Raw genomic sequence first — 17345 nt, 5'->3', positions numbered from 1 at the left:
AGAACATATAGTTATTAAAGTTGATCCTCCCTCTCCAGTTAACGCTGTACTCAGTGAGGAAACCTAATTAACAATTTTTCTAAAACCGCTTGTATTATAAATAAAAAAATTTTCGACTTGGAACTTGGGACTTATATGCTGCTTGTTTTAATTTTAAATTACAAAATTGTTTGACCAAATTAAAATACACGTTCTCACGATTGACATGCTCTTTAGACTAATATGGAATACCAATTGAGCACCTCTTGTATTGATATATTGAGGTTGATCCCAAACCTGTTTGTAAATATAAATAATTGGTAAAATCATTGTCTCGTTTTTGCTTTTATTAACAAAACTTAATCCAAATTTCCACCCCCAGCATATTTCTTTAATAATTCTTCTTTGCGTTTCTTTAGAAGTGCTTCTTCAATATCTTTTTGCGTCGGCACAGGCACATGTGCTGTAAAACGAGGTGCCAACAATTCCATTGGATCATTTTGTACGTCCTTTTCGTCATTACGTTTAGCCGCAGCAGCTTCTCTAGCAGGTCCAGATATTGGATATATATTATCATCATCTTCATTATCATCTATTATACGACCATCTCGTGCCATTTTTTCTTTCCATTCCTTAAGTGCATCTTGAATAGCTGCACGTTCTATTCGCTCTTCTAATGGTATAAGTATGCCATCATCATCATCCCGATATCCATAATATTCAGCATCAATATCCTTCATGAGCTCAGTACGAGTTTTACGCTGAGGTGGTGGCGGTTCTTGTTCAAACAATTCTCGAACACCAGGTAAATCTTTAGCTGCACCAAAATATTTATATCCACGATTACCCGGCACTTCTCTGCCTTCTGCATCAAACATTTTTGGGCCATAACGTCTGTAATGCGGACCGCCTAAAGCGGATATTTGATTTTCCCAATGTCGTTTCTCACGCAATAATTTATTAATTTCATCATTTAAGTCCCTTATGCGAAATTCACCGAGACCAGCTAAAATGTAAATATTTAGTATATAACTTAAAATCCATACTTTCAAATAAATTACCATTTTGTATTTGTGATACTTTTTTGGAAATCTCACGTATTATTTCCAAACGATATTTCTCACATTTTGGTAGATCTGTGCATTCAGATGCCAAATACGGTCGCCGATCTTTCTCACCTGACTCTGCTTCTTTTGCCGCTCGCCAGCGTGCTAATGTTGTCCTAATACAACAAAAATAAAGTTACACTTTTATTGTTTTCATATATTGAAAAACTTACATAGCCTTTTCCGCATTACGCGCCTTAAAATAATATTTTTGTTAATAAAAGTTTCTATATTTAATTTTTGCATATTTACCATATTAATTCCAGCTCTTCGTTTGTTGTTATTGCAAATGTCAAACGTTTTGTTTTGCTTGAAGTGCTACCAAGTCGCTCCAACTAAGTGTTGCATTTCCACACTTTTTAAAATTTGTTAACAAATTTTTATCTACACCAGACATGATTTTTGTCTTACAAAATTCTTACAAACTGTCGTTTAATGCAAACTTATATCTTGTAGTCTCCAATAGTAACTAAAAAAATTTTAAAAAGTGTTGTTTAAACATTAGATGTATATTATATTGCAGCTTATAGCATTTACATGTATGAGCATAAAAACACGCTTAAGCAATAATTTATTTAAAAACGGACTATGCTAAAACTGTTAGATATCAGGTTTGTAGTAATCATGACATTATGTTATTGGTTTAATAAATATATGAAATAAATAGTATAATACTTGGAAAGTTTTTATATTAGCACAATTAGCACAAAAATTAAGTGTAATTTTAAATTTGAAATGTTTGAAAAAATAATATATAAAGAAACATTGATAGAAATAAGAAATTAAAAATAAGAAATATCATAATAATTTTTTTCAATTTTTTCAATATACTTTACTTTTTCCTATTATTGAATATATAACAAAACAAACAATCAACTGCTCCATTTAACAAGTGAAAAAAATTAAAAATAATAGTTTAAAGATTTGTTGTTATCAATTTACCGCATATCAAATGGTGGAGCAACGTCTGAATACCCTAAATTATTCGTCAACTATTTATTAAAAATTTTATACACAAAATTCAGTTAAATTTTTGTGTATGAAATACAACTCTACATATGACACATACCTTTTTAAAAAATTTCCCTTCGCGCCAGATACCTTTACTGCGTCGTGTTTGGCGGAATTTTACTAAACTGTAATCAAGCACTCCAATTTGTTGCGAAATCTCTGCAAATTTAGATATTATTTTTTGTGCATAAATTATTGCTACAAAAAAGGTTAACAAAATGCCTGGCATAGCGCCCTTAACCAATGGAGTCATTGCTGTAAGTTTATATTTAAAATATATCTTATCATAAAGAAAAAATTTTATACCGAAGGGCACTTTGGGTTTTTAATGAAGTAATTTTAATTTTAATAAATTGTTAAACTATTTAGCGCATAATGGCTGGTGAGGAAGTTGATAAGCCCGTATTACAAATTTTGGGCACTAAAAAAATTACTGGCGGTGAAATGGAACGTTTACGTCTATTGGTTTCTGATGGAAAATATTTGAATAGTTATGCGATGCTGGCAACGCAATTAAATCATTTGCATGGAAGCGGTAAAATTAGTGAAAATACTATCATCCAAGTGGATAAGTACATAACTTCCGTTGTTAATAAAACTGAAACCGGACGGTTAGTGAATAGAATTTATAGATTTTTCCAAACACTATTAAAACGTACTATCCTTTTAGACGTGTGCTCATTATATTGGAACTAACAGTTCTCAATCCTGGTGGTGAAGTAGGACGAAAAATTGGTGATCCAGTCTCCTATACCGAAGTTGATGCCAAAGCTGCTGCTGCAAAATCTGCTGTACCATCACCTGTTAAACCAACTAAACCGGAAATAAAACCTGTTAACAATAATAACAATAATACTCTTAATCAAACTATTAATTCTGGTCTTACACATCCGATTTCAAGTCTTAGTCCATATCAAAATAAATGGGTTATTAAAGCGCGTGTCACATTTAAAAGTGCCATAAGAACTTGGAGCAACGCCAAAGGCGAGGGTAAACTATTCAGTATGGATTTGATGGATGAATCTGGTGAAATACGTGCAACTGCTTTCAAGGAGCAGTGTGATAAATATTTTGATATGATTGAGGTGGATCATGTCTATCTTATATCCAAATGTCAACTGAAGCCAGCTAATAAACAATTTACAACACTTAAGAATGATTATGAAATGACATTCACTAGTGAAACGGCCGTTCAACTTTGTGATGATGAAAGTGATGGTATACCCCAAATCACATATGATTTGAAACCAATAGCTGAACTCGCTAACATCGAACCTAAATCAGTAGTTGGTATGACAATAGTTGGTTTACAAGTATAAAACTAATAGAATAGTATGAGATTATTATGTTATAATTTTAGTCGTCACTTATTACTAATTGAGGGCATTATTCGTATTTATCCAAGTTGGGGTTGGGCATTATTTAACATTGATCAAATAGTCCGTTCGAAAATATATAAAAAGCATGAAGTCATCAAAACAAGGAATTATATTAACATATATTTATATATCTATTTTTAGATACAATTGGTGTGTGTAAAGAAATTGGTGAATTACAAATCTTCACGTCGCGTACCACTAATAAAGAGTACAAGAAACGTGATATTACTTTAGTTGATAAGAGCAATGCTTCTGTAGGTGAAAATGATCAATAATTTCAGTTATGCTTATCTTTATATATTCGATTTTTAAGGTGCAACTTACAATATGGGGAGATGAAGCAGTAAATTTCGATGGATATGTACAACCTATCGTTCTATTAAAAGGAGCTCGTATTGCTGAATTTAATGGAGGAAAAACCCTTAGTATGGGTCAAAGCTCAGTAATGAAAATTAATCCAGATATTACAGAAGGCCATCAACTACGTGGTTGGTTCGACAATGAGGGAGTAAAAGATGTAGCAGTCTCCATATCTGCCAGGTTGTGAAATAATAAATTTTATTGTATAAAATTTATGTTTACCTAATCTTTTTTTAACAGAGGTGCCGGTGTGGCGGGAGGTAACTTCAACACCGAATGGATATCATTCTTTGAAGCTCGTCAAAAGAATTTGGGTCAAGGTGACAGACCTGATTACTTCCAATGCAAAGCAGTTGTTCATGTTGTTAAAACTCAAAATGCATTTTACAAAGCTTGTCCACAACCAGAATGTAATAAAAAAGTGGTTGATGAGAATAATGGCCATTATCGTTGTGAACGTTGTAATGCTGTTTTTCCCAATTTCAAGTACAGGTTGCTTTTAAATGTATGTTATTAAATAAATATATACTATGAAACCAATTAAAAAAAAAAACACTTGAAAAATTAACAGATGTGCATTGGTGATTGGACCTCTAATCGTTGGGTTACTTGCTTTAGTGATGTTGCCGAACAATTGTTAAATCGTTCTCCACAAGAAATTGGCGAAGCTCTAGAACATAATGCAACTGAAGCTGAGGAAATATTTTCATCTCTGCATTTCAGTTCACACATTTTTAAATTACGCACCAAAGTTGAAGTTTATGGCGTAAGTTTTATATTATATTTTTTATTAACATATGAAGTAAATATGTATATTTTTTATTAACAGGATATGCATCGCAATAAGGTAACTGTACAATCAGTAGCACCTATCAACTATAAAGAGTACAATAAATACCTAATTAATAATCTAAAAACGCTTACAGGTATTGACAAGGTTTAAGCCATTCAATACTAAGCTTACATATATATGATTGATAGTCCTTACTTTATAGTATTTAAGAAATTTCAAAAGTTATTCAAATTATTTAAAATTTTTTTATTCATTTTTTTTGCATATTATTTAGTGTTGCAAAGTATATAAAACTATAAAGTATTTCAAAAAAATGCTAATAAATAATTAAGACCTCAAATGTCTCTTACATTTCAACACATATAAATGAAAAATTTTAAAAAGAAAAAAAAAACAAACCAAATTTATAGTACTAATCAAATAAATAAAGGATAGTGCATTTGAAAACTATTGAAATAATTTTATTTTATATTTTCGTTTATATATAGTAAGAGATTTAGTAAAAGAACTTGAAAAAGGTTTAGCTCTATATTATAAATATTTTTGCAAGCTAGAATTTATCAATTGCTTTTAAGAATCCATAAGAGTCTAGATCTACGTCCCAAAGCAACTCATCACATCAAAGTTCGTAAGAAAACCAAATAACTAAGGACTTTCAACAATATGAGAATTATACGGCTAACAACATAACAATTACTTACTTAGTTATTTAGTTGACCATTACAGACGTGAGTCGTCCTTGGTCACGTTAAATGCAATGAGACACTTCATCTTGTATGTTAACTCTCTTCCCATATGACATAATAGTTACTTTTATATGAGATGTTATAGTTCCTTGTGAGATGTTATAGAAAAATAGTGTGAATAGTGAATTTCACCATTTATTTAGGTTTGGAAACAGAAAATAGTCGCAGGGGGCTAAATCTGGAGAATATGCTGGATGGGGTAGCAGTTCGTATCTCAATTCGTGGATTTTGGTCACAATGCTTAATCAGCAAACAAAATTCACTTTTTTCCATTTTCGTAAAAATCCACGAGGTTGTCTACTTTGAACGCCTATCCAACACCAACTGAACGACGTAGCTTGCTTAAAATTAAAAAGTTGCCCACTGGTAGATTATGGCTGACGGCAGCACTGTTGCATTTGGAGTAACTGCGCGGGAAATTCAAACAGTCACTGACTTATCAAACCACCCTCGTGATATAAATTTTATTTAATTTTAAGGGCATTGTGGCATGCCTTAATTTTAATTATTTTTAAAAATTATTTGCATATCATTTTCCTTTCCACTGAAGTACTACAAAATGATATAACTAGTCTGATCAGAAAAATCTAGTGTATTTAAATACACTGTACATATTTAAATATGCTACTATAATGTATATTTATAGGCATGAATACATCGTATAGTCATGTTTGAAAGTTCTTCCGTCTGACGGTAGCGCTAGCTATGTCTGAATTATTGAATCAGCTTAGCCACTGGATCCATCGAGTACGTTTATGTATACGCGAAGCATTTAACATTGGTTTGAATGTATGTAACATCCTTTATCATATCTAGCAGTACCGTTAATGCTATTTGAGTTGGAGATATAATAATGAAAATATAAATTTTTAAATTTAAATTTAAACGGATTTTTTTCATTAACGCATAATCAACGTATTTCTCAATAAGCGAAAAATAAATTTATTTAAAGTCAGGTATGGCAATTAAAAAATGAATAGTTTCCATTACTTTTTGTATGTATATATAGTATTTATTTTGGTTTTTAAATGTTTTTATTAAAGTTTATTTGTTAAATTCGCTTTATGCTTTTTAAATATATTAATTTTTAAATTTTAAATTACAATATGTATTTGAAATGATATACAAATTTTATATAAATAATATGTATAACATAATAATTTGCTTATATGTTGACTAGTATAATTAATTTTATCCTTATGATTTTCTTTATTACTTGTATATATTGTTTTTCTTTTATTTATATCTGTTTTTTTTTTGTTAAAAATAATGAATAGTTTTTTCGTTTCTTTAAAGTAAAATGACTTCATTGCACATTAGAAGATTTTCGCTATAGATTTTTATAATATGTAACTATGTTTGTTTTTTTTATTTAATATATAAATTTTTTGTATAAATATTTGTTATATAAAATTTATATTGAATAAATTTTAAAATGGTGTTTTTTGATTACAACTTTTCGAAGAACTTTGATTTCGTTTAATGCTTAAAACGCGAAAATGCGCTCGCATTTTTTCACAACTTTTTTACTTAACTTTTATATATTGTTTTTTGTATTTTTTCTATTTTTTCTATATATTTTAAAAAGATTATATAATGAATAGGAATTGCATTATTGTTTAAAAATTATTCATTCACACTTTTACTGCATATTAAGTTATTTTTAATTTTTTATATAAATTTAATTGTATTGATATATTTTAATATATATTAACATTTATATAAATTAATAGTATTTAGTGTGATGTTGTATGTATTTTGTTAGAATCAATACTATAATATAGTTTATTATATATAACTTTATTTAATATGTTATATAAATATTATATGTATATATATATTAATATAAAATATAACAATTTTATATTATGTGCATCACTACATAATGTTACAGTACTACATTTCATATATATATATATATATAATATTAATAGTTATAATTTGATTTAAAGAAGTTTTCTTGTTGTTGTTGAAATTTCACGATGGCGAAAATATAAATATCGTTTAAATAGGTAGATATATATACGATTATTTACAATTACACTTTTTTAAATTCTGATTGTTTTATTTATAAATTAAAAAGTAACAAAATAAAATTATATGTAATAAAAGAAAAAATATAAATAAAATGCAAATTATAAAATGTCAATATAGTTTAAATAAATAGTTTGTTTTAAAAAAAATTAAAAACTATTTAATTAATTTTATACAATTTAACTTATAAATGCTGTTACTTTTTTGATTTTATTTTAATTATTAAAAGTCATTTTCAATTTGTTTAAAAAAGTTAGAAATTAATTAAAAAATTTCATACGATAGAAGCTGTTGAAATTTTTAAATTTATTTTTATTTTATATTCTGTTCTTCTGTTTATATTTGGGAAGCTCTTACAATTTAAATATAAAACTTATAAAATAATAAATTTATTTAAAAAAAATTGCTTATAAAATTCGTTTGTTGATGGATAGCTCTAAAAATTAGAAACTGCAAGTCCTTTATAAAAATATTAAATAATTATTTTTCAAACATCACTCCACGTTCATTTTGCTATATTCTTAAATAACATATAATCACATATTAGAAAAAAAGTGCTTATAAAGCGCACATACTATAAGTTATAGTATACACAACTAATAGATTTAAAAGCTTTATGGGTATTACTTTTCTATTATACCTATAGCAAAGTAGACTGATTAGTTAGCAGAATAGATTAAGCAGGTATAATATAATATCTTCATGTTTGTGGACATTTTTTTTAGACACAACTATAACAAATTTTTTAAAAAACGTTCTTAATTTTGACTTCATTTTAATATCCTTAAAAAGACATATTAAAGACATTGTTGTAAATTAAAACATACAGTTGAGATTTGTATTTTGTTTATACTTTATATACTCTATCTATATAGATATATGTATGTTTAATGATCATATAACATTATACTGATTTTGCAGGTAACGCGATTTGACAATGGATTTTTGTCAATATTAATATTCTGAGTAGCTTTTTAGCTATGTTATATGTTGACATAGCTTAGGTCTCTAGATATCAGGCTGTATAATTGCACAAGCTTTTACATGAAAACTAGTAGAGTCTCGAGAACTAAGTTATATCAATATAGAGTGTTATAAAATGATTTGTTTAGAAAATTAAAATTGAATGCTATACTTTATAAAATGAAAGCGTCTTGAAAATCTGAAATGTTATATTAAACAAAAACCAAATTTTTTTGACTATATAATTAAGAATTATTTTTTTTATAAATATCCATTAAATATTTTAAGATTTTAGTAACTTTAAACATTTTAGTTTTTATTTTAACAATTCCATTTCAAATCGTTTAGTTTTTGGTGGTACATAAATATTGTTTCTTAAGTTATTAAATTTGTTTAAAAAGATTCATGAAAAGATATTGACTTAAATTCATGTAAAAAAAGATATGTTTTACAATTTATATATAAACTTATTTTAGAACTTATTTTAAAAACACAAATAATTATTTTAATTTTTTGGTAAATATAATTTAACTTAATTTTGGCACCAAACATAAAAAACATTGACTTTGAATAAATATACATATGTATTATATATATCTATTTACTATTTTGTTTTTTTTTTTTTTTGAGTCTTAACATTACATTAGTTGAATATTTGATTGCAATATTTTTGCATTGAAATAATTCAATATCCTTTAGCTTAGTATTTGTTTTCAAAAAGGTGCAAGCTCTGAGGTCATCAAAAAGTGATTTGTGCTATTGAAATTTAAATTTGTGTTAAAATTATAACAATATTTCTCATTTCGATCCATTTCGATGTGACTACAGTCGACAGTAATAATTAATTAAACGACCCTTACAGTACGAGAGCAGCAGATATCTGATAGATACCGGTATAATGTAGATTTTTCTTCATTTTTCTTGATTTAGATATCTCCTCAATGGGATTCAATGCTCAGAAAACTAGGGATAATTTCTATTCGGAAGTGTGACTGGTCATCGTGGATTGGGGTACGAAAAATCGGTCTGTGCATGTACATGACTTGCGTGCTGACAAGTGTGTGTATGACTGTGTTGGGAAAGTGAATTAATATGAGTATTGTATAGGGCGGTATTAAACCTGTGATTGTGACTGTGATTATGCACATGAAACGTATTATTTCCCGAATAATAGTTAATCTCTTGATCATCATTGAAATAATAATTTCGTTCGCGCTGTAAAGTCGAAGCTGCTGAAGTAGTCGCCGATTCGCTTATTCTGTGCTCAACTGGAAATGTTAAGCCACATGAACAGTGCTCCATATATGGTAAGCCTTGAGTGGTTGGTGATAGTGATCTTGCCTGTGTTAATGTAGTTGGTGGTGGTGTTTGTGTTGGTGTTGCTAATGATGATAATGAAGATGAAACTGGCAGACGATGTACGAGCACCTGTTCGGTTATTGTTGTTGCATGTGTAGGTGGTGGTGATGGTGATGAAAGACATTCATGACAATAATGTGCACTGGGATGATAATGATGCTCATGTTGATGTTCATGCTCATGTTGATGGTAATGGTTATGATTTTGTGTGTGTATAATGGGTGGTAACGATGTTGTGGTTATTAGTGGTGCTAGTGGTGGAGGAGGAGGCGATGGTGTAGTTGATGAAGTTTCTGTGGTGCTGCTTTGAGAGTGTGTTGTTGTCGTAGGCGGTGGTAGATGGCAGCGACATATTGCAACTCAAAAAGTGTTACCATCTCCATTTGTATCACTAATTTCGCCTGTAGATGTATTTGTATTTATTTTTGGCGCAACATAACCGTCATTAATACCATTTTGTTGATGAACATGATGATGATGATTATGTTGATGATTAGATATGGAATGATTATGTGTAATTTTTGGTGAAAGCTGTTCTTCAATTGAAGATGAATCGTTTGCGGTAATTATATTTAATGATTTTGGTGGTATTGGCGGTGGTGGTGGCATTGGTAGATCCTCTATATCAAATGAACTAGCAGAATTTTCACGATGATTTATATTCAATTGTGTATTAATAGTAAAAGCACCATTTATACTGTCATTTGATGATAGTCGGCAGTGTTCTCTTTGGTGTACAGTACTAAGTGAGTTCGTTGATGATTCTTCGCTTAAATTATTAAGATGATTGAGTTCATGCGAGCTAGTTGTGGATATGCCAGAGTCTCGAAAATCATTCGGTGTATAGCCCACATTTAAATGTGTAGGATCGTGTAAATGATTAAGCGAATGTGGTGGTTGATCTGCTTCTGGATCATCGAAACTTATATCAACCACGGAATACTTTTGTGAATTTTGTTGTTGTTGTTGTTGATGTTGGTTCAGTGAAGAATGTGGCCTTCGTGGCATGCTGGAACTTGTACCATCTGAATTTGAAAAATCATTGAATACCAAAGGATTTGAAGCACGCTTATCGGGTGTAATGCCACGTGGTGGTAATGGTGGTGCGTTTGGTGAGTTTAATTGATTGAGATTCTTTTTAGGTGGCACTTCTGGACTATCGACAGCAGAATTTACAAAATTTTGTGAACGTGGTCGATTTGGTACTGGTGGTGGTGCTTGTTGATCGCGTGTTATTTCTGGTATACTAAGACTTTCTTTGCTTAATGTTTGATAAGAGTTATGAGCTAACGAACTTAAACTTAGGTTAGTGATCTCTACTGGTCTTGTATCACCAGGTCTTGTATAAATATCATCATGCTCATAAACACCATAATAGTTAGAGTTAGCAAAGGATGTTGGTGGTGCCAATGCATGCGTTGGTGGAGCCGCATTACTACCCAAACTTAATGTACGTTTTTCTGTAGGCAGAGGTGGTAAAGGTGTATTAACAATGCTTTCAGAATGTTGTCGCTTTAAACGACCCATACCCGAAAGGCTTTGTTTTAATTGTGAAAAACGTTCCAGTAGTCGATTATGCAAGGGTTGTACACCAGCAGGTGCTAGTTGCCCATGTAATTCCAAGGCTTGTTCTAAAATTTGTATTTGTTCCAATATGAGAGCTTTCAATTTTTGCACGTTTGTTTGTTGTCCCTGTCCTTGCGGTGATTTTATGAATTGTTCAGAAAAGAATGCTTCTTGGTATTTACTTATACCTCCCATGACATTAGCATCAATAATACCTTGCAAACGCATAGAGAATGGATTTATATTTCGTTTTGGATCATTACGATATTGCACAATCAAATCCCAAAGTTCTTTGCCAACATTATTCATAGTTTCGCAAGCGAATTCTACTGGTGTAATCTCTTGCACGGATTTGTGTTTTACTTCAAACCAACGCAATATACCTGGTAGGGGACTTGCTATATCGAGTGTAGTTCGTTCAACCCAAAGAGACTTAAATTCATTATCCTTATCAATTGGTCCCTTGTAAATTGGACGATCATATATAAAACGGGTGACATCATTTACCTGTGTAACAAAATTATTTAGAAATGGCTTACTTTAAGTTAATTTAATATATATTAAATTATATTACATCATAAAATCTAGCAATTTTTTCAGGCACTGGTACCATAGCTGTTTTCAAAGCTTGAGCATCACCTAGAGGACGAACATTACTAATTTGTATATATTGCTCCGATGCCGTAAGAATGCTATTATCAGGTGGATTATTATTACTAAGAATTTGTGCGGTAGGAAACTCAGTTTGTAGACGTTGTGTAAATGCACCGATGCGTTCATATTCAAGTCCACGATAAACGAACTGTTTGTTCTATAGAAATAATGTTGCTTTTAGTATAAAGCGATAAAATTGTTATTATAACCTTTATTTACCCGCACAAAAAGTGGGAATCCTAAACCATAAAAGCCCACGCGAAAATATTCTGGTTCAGGACGTAATTGTGTTAATATATTTTGGAAAAATTTGGCTTCTAAAATTAAAATTTCACTCAATTTATTATAATCGAAACGGCGTGTTTCGTAAAGTACAGCTAGTTCCTTGCAAAGGGGAATGCCCTTCTCCCAACATTTTCCTTTGTCAAAGTATTTCAATATCTGATAGGATTAAAAAAGAATAAAGATAAAGATAAGATAAAGAATAAGGATCTGTTTTTTAAAGAAATTTAGATATTTAAACACAGTTTCATTACACTTGTTGTAACTTATGACAAGAAATAATAGAATAGATATATTTTTTAGTTCACCTCATGGTACAAACGCTCTTTACGTTGCCATTCTGGTTGGCCTATGGTATCACTTGGTGCAAAACTTAGAGACTCACGATCCCAACTTAACATGCTTGCGTACAATTTTAAGGTGAAACCAGCTTCTGTGAAGTTGTCAGCTTGCAAATGCAAATCATGTAGTTTGTATATATATCTAACATATAAGAGATAAATATAGTATTTTTATTATTGTTTATGTTAGTTTGAATTACCTTAGATACATCTCCTTGCGATTTATTTCATTTTTATAAAAATTTAAGAGATTTACTGTACATGACATGCGTTTATCACGATTTTCTTCACCTTGCATAACGCTGCGATAATCTAATAATCGTTCTAATAATCTTGTAACAGATGCTATAAATGCTGTGCCAGCATCTTTCCAACCAGGGTTCTCAGTTTGTACTTTCTCCAAGAGGCTATTTCATGCGTAATAATTAAAACATAATAAATGATTTGTTTATAATTTATTATTAAATTAAGTGCAATTATAATATGAGAAATTAAAAAGAGCAAAACAAAAACTATTTTTAAATATTCTTAAATAATATAGTCTAATAAGAACAATTTTTGATGTTAGTAATAACTTAAAAAGCATTATAATATGTACTATTAGCTAAAATTTAATGGCGACAAAATTGCAAAGATCTATAGAGATTTAATATATTTGCTTTTATTGTAACTGTTGGCGATGTTTTGCATTAAAGGTAAAAGCCTCTTCATATGGTCTATTTTTTTAGGATTAAATTGCTCTTCGCAGTCAAGAAGAACTTAATTAATAACTTTAAATTTAAGAATAGGTCTAAAGACAATAGAATGGACTAAACAATAAAAAGTTATTCGTAATACTAACCAGAGATCTCTGTTAAGGAATACCTTAAGGTCGTACTACAGGGATTTCAAGAATTTTCAGCTGACAATGTGGGGACTTTTTAGTCCGTAGGCATGTAAGATTCAATGACTCGTACATTAATCGGGTATTCAAATGGTATGGTCATTTGAATTTTTAGAGAAATAATTATTTTTCCAGAGAAATAATAATAAATTTAAATTAAACAATCATAGTCCATATTTTGTATTTTGTACATTAGTTTTTTCATAGTTAAAATTCAAATAAAAATGTTTTTTTACTGATATTTTAGGAATCTATAACATATTTTGTTATTACCTGAAGAATATTAGTAATTTATGCATTAGTTAATATTATTGATTATATGCTCGATTCTTCAATACATAGCAAGAAAGATATATATATTAGTTAAGATAATATTTTAACAATAAGCAACATCAGAGTGGTTTATTATGTGAGTCTGATTTCAGGAGCAGCCAGGTCAACATTCCGAAATCGCTCAAAACTATACGTTGTTTAACCCTACCATCAGGACTCCAAATTAAGGTCACTTATCTAGACTATAATACCAGTAAAAATAACCCAATGTTATTTTAAGCATTTTTCTAAGAATAGACAATACCAGATTAGTTTATAATGTAAGTCTGATTTTAGAGGCAGCCTGGTTACATTCCGGAATCGCTCGTGAGTGCAAGTAACTAAGTGCCGCTTAATCCTTCTATTAGAAATCCAAAATTAGTCTAGACAACAACACCCACGCAAGTCTGTTCATTTTATTCATATTAATACAATAAGTATTATTTATAATACATAAAGAGCACGTAATAGTTCTTAGCATTACTTAAATAGATTTATACATGCAAGCGATGAACGCAAATTATGAAAATAAATAAATATAAAAAATATAATACATAAATATATAAAACTAATTATATTACTTTTAAAATTATAAAAACACACTTAAGGATTAGTCGGAACAACTACATACGAGTATATATCTCTAATGCGTAAAAGGCTAAAATGAGTTAATATGGACTTACACCAAGCTTAGATGTTCCCTTTGATGTGTTTGCATTATTATAAAAAAATTATATAAACATGTTTCATAATTTGAAGTATAGATAAGCAGTGATTATATATATTACATAGTATTTAAAAAATATTTTTACATTTATATATTATACACAAAGTTCAAAATAAATTCTTTACATATATTATATTATTATAACAAAAGCAAAAGAATATATAAATATTAATATTTATACGATATATATAAACTTACATAGTGCTAAAGAGTTCACGATATTCATCATCGCCTTTATTTTCACTAATCAATAAATCTAATTTATCAATTAGTTCACTTTCCACTAAACGAAAAGATCCTCGCGCACTCTATTATAAAATATTACATATTACATATTTTATAATTATATATATGTAAACAAAATGATATATAAATTTAATTTTAACAAACCTGTTCGCACTGCATCATATCATAAAAGACTGTCAAAGTTGCTTTTCGTAACGCCGGTTCCGGTACAAGTGTTACTTCAAGGAACGGTCCTACCATTGAGGGTATAAAATGTAATTTTTGCTCTCCTAATTGCGACCACATGCTTAATATTTGGAAGCCCATAAGAACACGCATATCGCCATGTGAATGTAATATTTTACGTCGCTTTGGTTCACGGTATTGCTCCAATTGCAGAGAAGGCTGAGTTAGAAAAGCTACAGCTAAACTAAAGTAAGACCACCAAAGCTGTGAGTCAAAAGATTGTGAACCCAAAAATCGATATACTAAAGGTTTAGCAAATTCTTCAAGCGCTTTACGTAGCACATCGTTACTAGCCAATTTCATTATAAGCCAATCAGTAGGGAAGACAACCCAATCCTGTGAAAGTAATTCTTCGAACACAAGCAATGATTTGCTTAGAAATTCTTTTAAATCACGTGGATCTTTGTTTGGACTTAGTTCATCCCAAAAGCGCTTATAATGAGTTTCATCAAGCAGTTGCAATAACCCAAGTAAACAAGCCACTAGTTGTGGTAAAACAGTATTTGCGCCTTCCATCATGATGATAATTGTTTTAATGAGAATGCCAAGTATATTTTTGCAAAGCGAATCCAAATCGTGCTGTAGTGTATTCGTGACTTTTTCTTTCTGCTCCTTCTGCAGGTCATAAAAATGTGTTAATATTTCTGATAAAATTTCAGCACATAAACGTAGTTCATCACGTCTACTGAGATGCATACGTAAGTGTTTACAGGCCACAGACAGTATTACAGTGCGAGAGTCTTTAAATATGAAATAGAAAAATGTTATGATATGAGAATACGGTTTCGTATAACAGTGAAAGCTTACCATCTTCATGAAATAGTTCTCCTGATACTAAATCCTTTACTGCATTTAGTTTGGCTTGTATTAAACGTATGGGTGCATCTCTTGGTATGGCATCTAACATATTGCGTGCTAGCATACCCAATTCTGGCGCTGGTAGAGTGTCTTTCAATTGCTCCAATACCACACCGGTTGAGTTCAATAAAGCTTCCTGCGTTGGTATTATAACATCGTATGAAGGCACTGCTAACATACCATTTAGAGCAGTGAATAGTGAATGCAGATCACGGCGAAATGAATCTTCATATTGTCCACCGGTAGCACGCGCAAATAACTTACGTGATTGTATTAATAATTTGAAAATATATTCTAAAGAACCAAAACACTTTTGGAATGGATCGGGATGTTCAGCTTTTGTCATAAATACAGCCATGTGTTCAACTGAAGTTATCAGGCCTTTGTAGACCAATGCAGCAGCAAAATGATTTTCAATATAAGCATTCATAACTGGACGAAAATGTTGGAATTTGTTACTTTGTAGTAAACTGAATATGCTGACCAACACATGAAACACCAATCCTGAATGCTGTGTGCTATTTCCTTCTTCATTTGAAAACATTGCGAATAAAGCATCTAAGACATCTTGTAAAAATTTAACCAACTCTTCATCATTAAGACGCAAGACACCAGTGAGGGAGTCTTGAATTGTTTCTGGATGTGCACGCCATTGCAACAAAGATAGTAAGTCCGCATTCTGAGTTAATTTTGTTGAGCACAATAGAGATTTAATGACGAAAACTTCCTTGGAGCTGCGATGAAAAATTGAACTACAATCTACTTTAGCTTGTGCATCTTTTGGTCTACAAGGTAACTTTAAATAATTAGCAGCCAACAGTTTTGTAGCATCCTCACATTTGTACACAAACAATTCGTGCTGACCATCCGTTAAGGTGGCACCACTAGGATCCATTAAACGCGCGAAACTAAAAGCAAATAGTTTGGGCTCAGATTTTTCACGTGTCGAACAATGACGAAATTCGAAGCGGACATGTGCTGTTGAAAATTTATCAATAGGTACAGTAAGTCGCAACATCTCATTCCAACATGGTGAGTTTTGATGGTATAATATCATGGATTTATAACAATTCTGTGAGTCCATACCAGAAGCACCCCATAAGCATTCAGTCAGGATATTGCCAGCAACATCCAAAACAACCACAGTGACCAAAATATTTTTTGCAGTATTTTTTCCTCCACGTTCGAATTCGCCCCTTTCCAATGTGATGAACATATCATTACGTACATCGCCGGGCATTATAACATCCGGGAAGCCCATTTTGCGAGTTATAGTAGTACCTTGAAATAGTAATGGCTGTTCCTGTCGTGCCTGCCCCAAACCGCCATGCAGCAGCTTTAGTGAAACTATAATGCCCTGCGTTGTTTGATTACCTGTAGTGATTGGTGAAAATTTGCTATTTGATTTTTTTATTATCAGTTCATGTAGTTGATTGAAGTCCTTTTCTTCACATTGAAAAATCTATAAACATAAGGTGTGTAAATGTACTGCAATAATTAGAATGCTAATCGGTTCAAGTT

General features: G+C 30.5%; 3 protein-coding genes across 3 annotated transcripts in view; 1 reads left to right on the top strand and 2 right to left on the bottom strand.

Annotated features, from left to right (window-relative positions):
- Positions 1-1523, bottom strand: LOC119684069 (pre-mRNA-splicing factor ISY1 homolog). The gene is made up of 4 exons (XM_038098018.1): positions 1338-1523; positions 1259-1281; positions 1041-1201; positions 1-985 (listed from the first exon to the last, which is right to left on the bottom strand). Exons 1-4 carry the CDS (start codon positions 1338-1340, stop codon positions 339-341), a joined length of 834 nt encoding a protein of 277 aa, XP_037953946.1. The 5' UTR covers positions 1341-1523; the 3' UTR covers positions 1-338.
- A 551-nt stretch (positions 1524-2074) lies between these two features.
- Positions 2075-4830, top strand: LOC119682197 (replication protein A 70 kDa DNA-binding subunit-like). The gene is made up of 8 exons (XM_038095564.1): positions 2075-2353; positions 2466-2707; positions 2767-3386; positions 3617-3729; positions 3789-4015; positions 4076-4340; positions 4407-4601; positions 4665-4830. Exons 1-8 carry the CDS (start codon positions 2315-2317, stop codon positions 4776-4778), a joined length of 1815 nt encoding a protein of 604 aa, XP_037951492.1. The 5' UTR covers positions 2075-2314; the 3' UTR covers positions 4779-4830.
- A 4173-nt stretch (positions 4831-9003) lies between these two features.
- The window catches only part of LOC119686292 (dedicator of cytokinesis protein 3-like), a 58009-nt gene continuing 49667 nt past the window's right edge, over positions 9004-17345 (bottom strand). The window contains exons 7-14 of the mRNA XM_038100844.1: positions 15774-17286; positions 14886-15706; positions 14694-14803; positions 12774-12980; positions 12541-12715; positions 12170-12391; positions 11871-12107; positions 9004-11803 (exon numbers count right to left, since the gene is read on the bottom strand). Of these exons, the coding sequence (XP_037956772.1) occupies positions 10091-11803; positions 11871-12107; positions 12170-12391; positions 12541-12715; positions 12774-12980; positions 14694-14803; positions 14886-15706; positions 15774-17286 (4998 nt within the window). The 3' untranslated portion in view covers positions 9004-10090. The remainder of the gene's footprint in view (positions 11804-11870; positions 12108-12169; positions 12392-12540; positions 12716-12773; positions 12981-14693; positions 14804-14885; positions 15707-15773; positions 17287-17345) is intronic.

This window comes from Teleopsis dalmanni, chromosome 2, assembly GCF_002237135.1.
Source record: "Teleopsis dalmanni isolate 2A chromosome 2, ASM223713v2, whole genome shotgun sequence".
Lineage (NCBI taxonomy): Eukaryota > Metazoa > Arthropoda > Insecta > Diptera > Diopsidae > Teleopsis > Teleopsis dalmanni.
The sequence above is the reverse complement of the archived record's forward strand: the minus strand, read 5'-3'. Positions and strand labels throughout refer to the sequence as shown.

What these genes read in the sequence shown, in the direction of transcription:
- LOC119684069 (XM_038098018.1), bottom strand. An exon ending in CGTAATGCGGAAAAGGCTAT is followed by an intron (nt 1,202 to 1,258) that starts GTAAGTTTTTCA and finishes TTGTTGTATTAG; the next exon opens with GACAACATTAGCACGCTGGC. An exon ending in AGTATCACAAATACAAAATG is followed by an intron (nt 986 to 1,040) that starts GTAATTTATTTG and finishes TTTACATTTTAG; the next exon opens with CTGGTCTCGGTGAATTTCGC.
- LOC119682197 (XM_038095564.1), top strand. Translation starts at nt 2,315, where the DNA reads ATGCCTGGCATAGCGCCCTTAACCAATGGAGTCATTGCT. An exon ending in TAACCAATGGAGTCATTGCT is followed by an intron (nt 2,354 to 2,465) that starts GTAAGTTTATAT and finishes TAAACTATTTAG; the next exon opens with CGCATAATGGCTGGTGAGGA. An exon ending in CGAACCTAAATCAGTAGTTG is followed by an intron (nt 3,387 to 3,616) that starts GTATGACAATAG and finishes ATCTATTTTTAG; the next exon opens with ATACAATTGGTGTGTGTAAA.